Source organism: Heliconius melpomene, chromosome 18, assembly GCF_056956725.1.
Source record: "Heliconius melpomene rosina isolate 202511_hmr_F chromosome 18, ASM5695672v1, whole genome shotgun sequence".
In the NCBI taxonomy this organism is placed as follows: domain Eukaryota; kingdom Metazoa; phylum Arthropoda; class Insecta; order Lepidoptera; family Nymphalidae; genus Heliconius; species Heliconius melpomene.
In genome coordinates, this window is record NC_140406.1 from 10,172,156 (window position 1) to 10,184,682 (window position 12,527).

General features: G+C 34.1%; 1 protein-coding gene across 3 annotated transcripts in view; it reads right to left on the reverse strand.

Moving 5' to 3' along the window:
- LOC146529521 (calmodulin) overlaps nt 1–10,508 on the reverse strand; it is a 24,009-nt gene extending 13,501 nt beyond the window's left edge. Inside the window, exons 1-2 of one of the 3 annotated variants that reach the window (XM_085201389.1) lie at nt 10,082–10,508; nt 6,537–6,711 (exon numbers count right to left, since the gene is read on the reverse strand). In XM_085201389.1, coding sequence (XP_085057515.1) covers nt 6,537–6,711; nt 10,082–10,084 — 178 coding nt within the window. In that variant the 5' untranslated portion in view covers nt 10,085–10,508. Of the gene's footprint in view, nt 1–6,536; nt 6,712–7,065; nt 8,221–9,500 lie in introns of those variants that run through there. The other 2 variants (XM_085201390.1, XM_085201388.1) reach the window with 2 other exon arrangements.
- Between the last annotated feature and the right edge of the window lie 2,019 nt (nt 10,509–12,527).

Sequence of the window (12,527 nt, forward strand, 5' to 3'; positions counted from 1 at the left end):
AGTGGCGTCGTGGGAAGACACGTGATAAACACAGACGAGCGTGCCAAATATTATACTAATGCAAATTGTAACAGATTATGAATACTAGTAACATGTGGTTGTTCTTGTAATTCTATTGATATGAATACGAAGAATACGAAGCAGTATCTTGTCGGTCGTTTTATAACTGACTGACTATACAGTTTTTATTTTAAATAAAAAACATTTTTAACAACTATTAAGTAATTCTGTTAAAAAGTGATCCTAAAGTCATATTATTTGTGTACATTTTGCTTGGTCGAGTAAACATGAGTGGGTATGTCTTACAGGCAAACGCATATATACAGTTTTGTGGCCGTCTAAAACTGTCAAGAGTGACCGCGGGGGAGTTGTAAACAATCATTTACGTACCAATGGAACATTAACTATTATCGCATTTAGAATGGAAATAGTGTTGTAATGGAACATTGCCCAAACTACAGATAACTAAGGAAAAAACCTGCACTTGTGCTCGATGTGCCGTTTAGATTCAATTGTTTGTAACTGTGTAACTTCCTAATTTGTGGAATATCCTGCGTAGAAGACAGTGTGGTCCATCAAGTAAAAACTAGACTACACTTGCCTTTTTTAAGGTAGCTGCTGCCTTAACCGACCTCTTTTAGTTCTACATTCTCAAATGTTAAAAAAAAACTATATTAATTAAGCTGTCCACACTGGTTATCCTCAAAGCTACAAATATAAAATTCCGTTATTCCAAATGCATGTTTCTTGCTGTGTAATAAATACACGTCACCGTTCCTCATTATCGGAGCAGGATAAGCTTCATCTGTTTATCAAGGACTCTTTCCTGCTTGCCATACGTTGGGCAAATTAATATGCAGCCGGATGTGACATCGGCATTGTTAGCCGCAAATGGTGTGGACTACGTTATAATGGCCATTAAAATTATAAATAATAAAGTGTTGACACTATGGCGGTGCAGTTTAGACGTGACTGACCGTACATGATAGTAGTAAGTTCAAATTCTGTCCAAAAGTATTTGAAATATTTTCGTTTCCTTGGTCTGATTCGAAAAATGTGGTTGGCGGCCTTAGGTTCCGCAATTTTAAAATCTTTAAAATGTAAGATAACTAGACTTCTTTCGTTGTACTTAGAAGATTTGGTTTGATGCTTTCTTTTCTAATTATTATATACTGTAGTAAACAATTCGTCGAGTAATACATTAAATAATGTATATATTTAAGTATATATATACTAAACGGTACTGATTGCAAATGTATGTAATATACAAGGGCGCTGAGCGTAATCAATGGCCGTTATCTGCTAGCTCGTGACTGCAATGCTCATTAAAATTCATCCTGAAAACGCGTGGAATTTTGTTTTTTTAATTACTCAATAGATAGCTACAATGTAAAATGGCTATGAAATGAATAATATTGATAAAATATTTTCATAAATCTCCCTACAGAGACGCTATCAATAAATAGCTTGATCAAAGGACCTATGGCTTAGTGGTCAAAACGCTTGGACGATTTCCAAGAGGCACGGGCTTAAATTCAATTTTTTTTTTAAATATCATTCTTTTGTTACAATGAAATTAGTATGTGGCATTATAATCGCGATAGACCTCCGTATATTATTGTCTTGTAAACGTGGAAAAAATGTGTGGACAGGAAAAAGAAGCTCAAATTGCGTTTAGGCAATTGATGATTTTCCTCGAAACTATTTCCGAAGAGGAAACATTTAATATCCGCGTTTACGATTCTCGTGAACGTGATCTCGGCGACAATAAATTACTTAGGTGCATTTTGACTTGTGTTTTAGAAATTATTTATACAACTACACATTTAATACAATCAAGTTCGATATAGATTTCAATAGAGTAGCTGCACTCTATGATCTGTTTTTTATTGCTTTTACAATTTAATTAATTAATACTCCTTTTCACAAAATATTAATCGAAGCCATCAACCACTACGTCTAGTCAGATATTCCCAAATTGTGCAATAATGGCATCAAATAAAATTCAGTCATTTATAAATAACTTAAAATATATAAGATTACCGTAGTAGAATAACGGTCGTGGGTTCAAATTCCACTTGAGGAAATGAATTATGTTAATTTCCTCGCTCTGGTAACAAGACAAAGTGCGGTTTTGTCTACTAGGGAACAGAATGTCTTAACACTACGTTGCTGCTAAAGCTTATTATAATACAAGATGAAATACATTTGCCAACACACATTTCATACACAAAAAAAATATATTTTCACACCATATTGGGCGCTCCTTCATACAAGTACAATACATAAATAATTTATATTCTAAGAATAATATCTAAACTACACCAGATGGACATTGTGAGCAAATATTTACATGAGCGTAAGCGTGACCTTTGCAATGACGTCAACAAGTGCAACTAACTATATACAAGTACATGTAATGATGATGATGGACAGGTATCAACGACAGGGCCGGGGCAGTTCAGCGATGATAGGGATTCGGTTACAATGCACACAAACAGCGTAATTAAACAATAAAATTGTAACCTAAATCATTTTTAAAGTATTAAGTATACTCTGCACTTAGGAAAGGAATATAGTCTTTTTTGGACACCATGTATAACAGGCTTGCGTTCAAATACATTTACAGCCGCGACGTATAATTTGTATACGCTTTCGAAATAAGTAAATTGCCGATTCTTGTTAAAGTGTTAGAATAATAATTCAAAATATTATGTAATTATATAATTAGCAATATATAACATTTAGATATGATTGTTATTAATAATTAATTTATACTGTCTAAGTAATAGCAATTACTTAGATGTTATGTCTAATAAGGAATTTCAATATAATAATCGTATCTAAACAAAAATTTGGGGGCAGTACTTTAATGAATTTACTTTAACGATATATGTGTAATATTTCGTTGACATAAATTATAATACTTTGAGAACACCGTATCGATGATACTGGAGGGAAGCTCACATAAAAAAGGATCACGCGGAGGCATGTGTGAAGAGGCGGATGACAGTGGACGAGGCGAAAAAGGTACGTAGAATCTCTGGCTACTCTTTAGAGGTAAAACAAAATATGGTTAAAAAACGGACTGATGTATAGATTCTAAGACTCGACTAAGGGTTTCGAAGATATTTCGGAGAGGTCTGCGCTGATATTTGGCGACAATTTGAACATTGACTAAAGGGGCGAGATGCGCCAACACCTCAGGTGAGTGATTGTGCGTGCCGTCACAAATACGTGCCGACGCGACGTATTAATAAAGTATCAATTCTTATTTGACGCCAGGTTGATCATGTGCGATGTCAAGGCCGTCCCGTCGTCCCGCCGTCCCGCCCACCTCTACTTCACATATTAATTTTGTAAACAAACACCAAAATAACACTATCTTAGCACGAATACTACCTATCTCTTATACTGCATTTTGGGGTATTTGTTGATGGTAACATTATAATTACAAAGGTATTTACACAAGTTGCCTACTCTGAACTTTCCTTAGTGTCATTACTTTCTGCCATCTTTAAGTATGATGTAAATTGCATAAATAAATGCCTTTTCTAACCAAATTGTCAATAAATAAACGTCTCATAAAAGATAAATCGCAAAAACACAAACTTTATACAATAGCACTTCTATAGTAGTTAAATTATGTTTATACTTTTACAACATGAACTTTGCTCCATTCATATTATCTCAATGCTTATCTTCACACAAAACATAATATAATTTTATTTTACTAAAGTAAACATATTTTTTAAGACACTCGAGCGTTGTTTTTACAGATAGTTTGATCAAGGATTCCCAGTAAAGCTCCCGACAGTCGGCTGATGTGTAGCGTTATTGTTATAATCAAATTATTTGCTTATATTATCTTACATGTGCTATAAATACGAAAATACATGTGACAAAAAACTAACACTTTGTACGTGATCGGAATTTTTCTCTGTAACTGCGCGTGACTCGCGGTCTTTAGCACTGTTTTTAGTTATTTTTATATTTGTACTGTATATAAAACAATTTTATAGTAGCTTAAAATGGGCGCCATTTGGCTAATAATAAATATTTTGACATATTGGCAGCTAAATCTTGTATTAAATTATGAGTGGCTTAGCGACTGGCGTTTGAGAAATGTTTTCAGTCAAACAAAGATATAAATTTTGTGGCGCACTGTGCCTCGCCTAATTGGCACTGTCTGGTGTGGCCGAGGTCACTAGTTCGATTCTTTTGTGTGGTAAATATTGCTAACCTATATTTTGAATTAACATTTTATTAGAATAATGTGTTTTTGATCTGAAGAATGCTATCTCCTTATCCCTAAAGAAATCATGGTAGAATGGAAATAAGTATGAGTTGTGTATGGACACACGAATATAAACATGTAATATATTTCTTCAATATTTGAACTAGATTTTCCTGAAATTGTTGACGCGTTAGCCGCATTTAACCAAACAAATTCTTTAAATCTATAATATTAAATATACGTAAATATAGATAACGTACAGAAAATAGCTAGAATCAAGAAACCGAGTGTGCTTCGCTACGGTTATTCGTCAAGCGTTTCAAAACCATTGTTATTCGATAGTCGACGGAATTTACAATGCTTGGCAGAAACAAAAGGCATAAGAATTCTGACGGCGATATTTGCAATACATGATGTAATTTTTAAAGAGGTAACTTTCTATAAGTTTTATTAAATCTTAAAAATACATTATACAAAAGTATATTTTTATATTGATGTTGTAAAGCTTGAGAGTTTGTTAGCTAGAACGCGCTAATCTCGGGAACTACTACCTCTAATTAATAAAATCTTTTTGTATTTGGTATTTTTCTTTTGCTTTAAGTAAGTTTAAGCAGACAAAGCTGCGTGTGGGTTGCTAGTAATAAAATCTTTAATAAAATTATCCTTAATAAGTGTATCTACAAAAGGTAAAAAAACTAACTGAAACAAAGGTTAAACTCGATGTAATCCAGAAATAAAAGAGTAAAGAAGCAATTTATCTCACTTGACGTGGATTTGCAGGAATCGTCTACGGTTTAGGTTTGCTTAACTGAGATTTATAGAGACAGCCAGGCCCCGGGGCTCTGAGCGGGTCGGTCGGTGAATTGCAGGACTTCGCGCCCTATTTTCACAAGATTTATAAAATAAGTGTAGTATTAGTAAGATTTTGTTTTAGATCCATCGAATTTGGGTAAGCGGAGTAAATCTTAGGATAAACCACTTATTTCTTTGTTTTTGTTCTTACAAAAGTTAAGTCACCGATTTTAATGCGAATGGTACGGCTATGTGAGACACGCATTGTAAGCATAGTTTGTTTGTTTTTTTGTGCGATAGATGGGTACTACATATAACATGTTTTAAAAAATACCAATATAATAACAGAAATAGATAATCTCAAAAAAAAATACAATTTCCTAATTTCCGTTTTAATAAAAACTAATACAATTTAATCAATCTTAATTCAAAATACAAATATTTTTTATTATAAAAATAATACATTGAATTTGAATCAAAAACCATCATTTCACATCATTCAACAGAGCCGGACTGCCCTAGCGATATAAATTTTAAAACAATTACTATGTACGAGTACATTTGGCTACAGCTAGGATTAGTCCACAGTATATGGCGATATCGATCGGTTATCGCGCGCCGTAAACGCGAGTCGATAGATAATAGTTCGATTAATGATAGTGCTCTCCATTTACCTTATGTTGTTAGTCAGGTTCATAATTACTAAGTCGCAAATCTATATTAGTAAAATTTAGATGGCATATTTGGATCTCTACAGTAATAAATATTCTTCGATTGATATTTTTTTTCCCACAAATCATAAAAAAATATCTGTTCTTTTTTTCGAGATATTCCATGTTGCGAAACTCGACGCCGTTCTTCGTCTAACTATCAATTCTTATGAATTATATATCTTATTTAATAAAGACTTAACGGTGCAAATCAATAAATCTAACAAATATTTAAACGTTGATAAATCAATTACACCACGCTGCCACCAAACATCCACGTGTACATTCGAATTGTGATAAAAAAATGTAATCATAAATTATAATAATCACAGATATATAACGCCGTCGCAACACAGCAAGAAGTGCTGGCTGCATGCGATAGTTGCCAGTTTAAATACGATAAGAGGGAATATTTAACGAAACAGGATACAGCGTTGGGATCCGACAAAAAAATTGATGACACGCGTATAGAGAAAAATTTATTAAAAAAAATATTATTAAAAAGTATTTGTATGAAGTACTTAGTAACACCAATTCTAAATCTTAATGACTAGTCCTAGCTCACAACATAAAATACAAATACCCAAATTAGCAGACCACGTGTTCCATACTATAATATTATAAATGTAAAAGTTTCTGGGGATAGATAGATTTTTGGTTCACTTTCACGCAAGAACTACTCAACAGACATAGTGTAACTTTACGGCAATATAGCATATATATCAGAATAACACTTAGGCTACAATTTAGGTATAGATTTTATATAATTTGGCTATAATTTATCAAATTAAACTCACCGTCCGCATCAACCTCGTTGATCATGTCTTGTAGTTCCGCCTCTGTGGGGTTCTGTCCTAGCGAGCGCATCACGGTGCCCAATTCTTTGGTGGTGATGGTGCCGTCGCCATCTTTGTCGAACAGTGAAAACGCCTCCTTGAACTCCGCGATTTGTTCTTCTGTCAGCTGATCCGCCTGCAAAATGCCGTGTTACTAGTTAACGTTAAGCCTTTTTAAGACGGTTTAATAATAATAATATTCACAAAAATTATTCAATTTTTTCTTCAATAAAATACAAGTTAAAATTACGACAAAACGCTTGCAAAACAGTAACCTTTGAAAAAGATAGAAGACACTATAAAAAGTTCTAACCCATTGATTTTTACATTTCAGTTAAAGTTGAGCCTAAAAGTTTATTATTCACTAAAATGACTCTTTCGATTGAAAACATACGACCAAACGACAAAACCTAAAAAGTTCATCCAAAAGAACGAGACACTAAAAAAAAAAAACATTTTTTCTTCGAAACCCAAAAAAAAAACCACCTACCACTGTGACCACCATTTTGAGTGTTATACAACCGTCTTAGACGGAGTCAGGACAATTAGTGAGACAGTCAAACTTGGGTGATAAGATTACAAGTTAAGATAACGTGGTAATTGCTGTTTAGTTTGCCTACGTCACACTGCGGACCACTCGAGATAAGGGCGCGATAGCGAGTACTGCAGAATTACAATAAATAATATCAAATGATAAAATGTTTTATTATTACATATATATATTGAGGCCTTCGTGCTTTAGTATGGGTTCTTTCCTCACTCGGTGGAATGATATTCGAGGGAATATTATATTTTCGATGAATGAATGAATTCCGCCACTAAAAAGGAATTTCCGAGCCTTTGCGTGTTGAATAGCAAAACTCAAGGCCGTGTTTTCAATTATCACCCAACCAGAGCGACGAAATGGAAGTGATTTATCCCCCAGAGTGACAAAAACGGTCGCGACTGATGCTACGTTACTGTCGTGATACAGCCTTTATTAAATATAGGCCTTTATTTAACTAATTCAATAAATTATTATATATTTTCTATAATAGTAACAATGATTCAAAAGTAATCTACAGACATGGATTATAATATATTCGATAATACAAATACCGAATCCATAATTAATTGTGATTAGAGTATTCAGACAAGATATACTGTTATCAATATAGCAATCTTCATTGTAATTTTAAAAATATATGAAGTAATTTTTATTATTACACTCAAGACATGCTGTATCCCGCACATGGCAGGGTAAACAAAGGGAATCTTTTGTTAAGATACTCAGCTGCCTAACTGTCGGCTCAATTATACTGAATTGAAACATTGTATATTGAATGGAGAACACAACCAATAGCCTATATCCCAAAGCAAGGGAATCAAAATAATTTACTTCCCCAAGTGAGAATCGAACGCACTAATATCGCAATTCCATACTTAATGCTATCTAACTGCACTATGTCAATTAAATAGATATGATTAATACAGTGTATTATTATACATGATAGGCCTGTTCTAATACATTCAATACAAATGTGTAAAATTCGCAAAAATCAATTACTTTTGACCACATTCATACACATTTTTTTATATATCTGAAATCAATGAGGGCAAAGTTTGAATGATATCCTGCCCAATGTTCAATTTAGTAATGGAAAAAAAAAATGTTACAAGATTTTGTTTTAAATCAAAATATTTAAAAATCATGTCAAAAAATAAGATGTATATTACAATATATTAATTTCAAAATAAAATAACTAAAATAAGATACAAACAAACATGTCTGAGTTGAAAATTTACAGTGAAAATGCCTCGTTGAACTTATGTACTTTAAAAATATTATATGACACATTTCAAGATTAAATCAATCATATTTCTTATTAAATAATAAATTTTATAACTAAAATTATCAAGTTCTACAGACATATTGTCACACTTACATAGAAATCACATAAGTTTATATTGCGGCTATCACTAAGATAAAAGAAATGAAAAATTAAGTAAAAAAAAAACTGTTTTATGGATATCCATTCATATAGCATGTTAGGTGGAGGAAGCCTAGTGTTAAGACACTATTCCCCAAACACTACTCAATTTTTGAGACATTGTATGTTGAGTGGCAAAACTCAACTTATTCTCCTAAGTGGATATCAAGCCCAATACCACAAAATTTACAGTCAGAGGCTGTTAAATGAACCAATAAATGATTTGCAAGGTAAATTTATATACTAAATTTACCAGTTGTATGTTATTTACCCAATTAAATTTACTTAACTATTAAGTTATTATATATAATTTATTTAGTATTTAATAATTATTTATTTTTCTTTTTAATTTATATCATTTAATAGAAATAAGCTAAACTAAATAATACTATAATTGAATATAAGATAAAAATTATGTATTTCATACTCATTAAGATTTTTTTAAAAATAAATATTAAAGTTAAAAATTTGTATGTCTGTGACATAAAAAGTAATATTCTCATAGGAATTTTTAACATTGCTTTAATTCAAGTCCTAAAAACTGTTACAAAATAAATTGAATAGAATATAAAAAGTAATGTTTTTGGGGGAAGTTTAACAATACACTTTTAGATCCTGTTTTTTTCCTATATTCTTTATATTATATTTAAAGGGACAAGCAGCTGCTTTTAAAATCACTTATTAAAGCTTGGGGAGATATTGCGAAAAGATTGTATTGTTAAATACTCGAGAGTATATTATTGTGTTCAACTGTCTATCCTTTTTTAGTCTTACCTTTGTTTCTTTCGTACATTTTGTTTTGCACTACCTACTTTACTCAAAATCGGGAAATTTAAAAGAAATTACCGCAACGTTCGAATTCAAATAAGATACAGCATCGAGAGTGACATCGGCTTTCAGCGAAGACAAAGTAACAATAAATATTCACTATATACATGTATGTAATAGAACATACCATGGTTGCCACCGTCTGCTACTTTTCGAGGAAATCTAACGGAACTCGCTCAATGAATTGCGTATGAAAAAAATGTAAGCTACAACGATGTGATGAGTCAACGGGCGTTTGACAGGTGCGCCCGGTCCGGACGATCGATCGCACCACCGACCACCGAGCAGGGAGCGAGCAGGGCGCGTCGGGACAGCCGGGTACTCCAACACCACAGGCCCTTGTAGTAAATAGAGCAACGACTGTGGCTTTACTACGGCAGAAACGTCACTGAGGCGGTGTCGTTAGGTGTCTAACGGCCTTTGGCGACCGATGTTTCTCGGACCCGGACGACGGTTGTCACAAAACACCGCAAATGCAAAGTTCCTGCGATACGAGGCGACCCCTCACGCCGAGCCCCGGCCCCGGCTGCTCTAACTCCGGCGACGTCGCCGATCCGCAATGCGGTAAAAACCGGCCATCACAATAATAATGGAGGCCGTCATCACTATAAACACCGATGCACCACAAACGAAAAATATACCCCGCGGCCGACCCACGGCGATCCCCCGATGCCACCGCAGGCCTCGCTCCGGCGAAGGGACACTCACCATCGTAGATTAACTTGGATTATCTGGAGCTACACTAAAATCACAGACTACGCCGCAAAAGCGACCGCACAGACCGACGTTTGCAACGATACTGCCGCCCTCTCGCGCGAGCGGGCGCGCCGGGAAACTCGCGACCGTGCGCCGCGCGAATCGTTCGGAATCGTTCAATCGAGTAGCCGCACTCTCATGACCGTTCTCGACTCTCACTCGGTTGTGTTTCGATTCAATGCACGTTTCGAACGTTCAAGTCCATGTCTCGGGACGCACGCCACGGGATTAGATTTGAGCCGCAAAGGATAGTCGGTTTTATATCGGGCGGGTGCGGCGGCGTGGAGCTCCGGGCGGCGCGCGCCGATTGGCCACCGCGCACCTGCAATGCGTCACTGCGGGTCGCGGCGGTCGGCGCGCGCGGCGTCGGCAGCGGCGGGCGACACCCGCTGCCCCAGTTGCCGCGCCCGCCGCCGCCCGCCCGCCGCCGCGCGCCCTGACTGCGCAGGCCTCCGAAGCTGACATGGCATTGCGTCTATGCATTATATCTATTATGTATGGTTCGTTTGATTGCAGCTAATGTATCATAATATGTCGTATAGACATGCCGTAGGGACAAATTACCGTTAAGGGAAGACCGTGCGTTTGGTTCTTAGAATACCATAATAAAAGATTCATATAGTAACCTTGACTGAGACGTAACAAACGCTAGTGTGATCAACAATTTAGCATAAACAAATAATAATTGATTTCGCTCTCGTACTGTGTTGTAGTAGTATTATTTACTTGCATTCTTATATTGGAAGATTACTGACTCTATTTTTAATAAAATCTTATTAGTTAAAACTTATGGTGCTGCATTTGACCTAGAAGAACTTTAATAAATTGAACTCAACTTTTGAACTTGTGCCCTTTAATAATAATTTATTAACGAGCACATTATCATATTTATCTCGTTATCATAATATTTAATTACGAAAAATGGCTACTCATCATGGATATTAGATTCAATTTATTTTGAATATAGTAATTATAAAATGTAAATAAATAAATATTTAACGATTTTAGTAAAAATCGATATTTATCGATTCGTTTTAAGTTATCTGTTAACTGCCAATAATAATGATGATATGCATAATAGATGGCGCTGTTTATTGTCCCAAATCTTAAAAAAAATATACTAATTTATAAGTTCAATATAAACCCTTCAATGTAATAACTCAATTACTTTTTATGTTCAGCATACTTAAGTGAGTAAAAATTACAACCAATTTAAATGCAGTTTTCATTATTAAAGGCAAGTTTTAGGGCAAGCTTCGCTTAACATTTAGTGTTTTTTTTATTGCAATCGGATCATAAATAAAAAAGTTAAGTAGTATATGGACCGTTTATTTTGAAAGTGGTGTAAGTCCATTTTTGAGAAAAATGAGCTATCACGTAATTCATGCTTAATTTAATGTATTTTTTGTTATATATAACTAGTCCGTGTTTAATTTCTCAAAAAAATCCCATGTTTTGAACAACTTAAAATCGGTCGGTAAATGAAATTGCATAATCATTGATATACTAACCTTTAATTACCTCGAAACAAAAGAAAATGGACTTACACCTCTCTCAAAAGAAACGGTCCATATATGAATTTTAAATAATATGTTCGTTGACAAAATTGTTTCTTGTTAAATAATTATTACATACAACAGATTTTTCGGTTTTATTGAATTGACGAAAACGAAAAGTTTTGTTGTTTAATATTGTTTGTAAAATTATTGTGTGATGATAGAAATAATGGAGATTGTATAATGATAAAAACACCGAGATTTCAAGAATTAGGATTCTCCAATACAAGTTTATCTCATGTCTATAGAACCAATCATGTTAAGGAAATTTCGTAACGCGGCGATTGTGGTTTTTGGGATCTAGGATTATTAAATTTATCAAGAAGTGCGAACTCATATTACAAATAAAGAAAATTTTAACTTTTTTTATTTTCTAAAAATATAAATATAGTTAAGTTATACTTCCCGTTGACCTTTCATTATGAAATTGGTATCGTCTGGGTTTTTTCACGACTTAAGTAGTACAGTCATGTACTCGTATACGAATGTTTATTATATCTGAAGCGTGATTATTACCAATTGACCGTATTATTCTTTTCAGCTTCACTTAATGAAAAAATTGTCGCGTATTTTAAAAGATAACTTAGGACTTGCAGCCTATAAGAGACGCACTGGTCATTTCTTAACTGATAATATAAAAAAGAATAAGGTTATAAAATCAAAACAAGTACTTAAACGCACTGCTGTACAAAGTGTACTGCAAATGGAGGTCACAGAAAAAAATTGTTTATGGATGAGTATTTTTTGTACAATTGGGCAATATTTTAAGAAACAAAATGATGGTATTTATGCTGGAAGCTATAAAGAAGCTTCCCAATTAGTCAACAGAGTACAATGTGTTG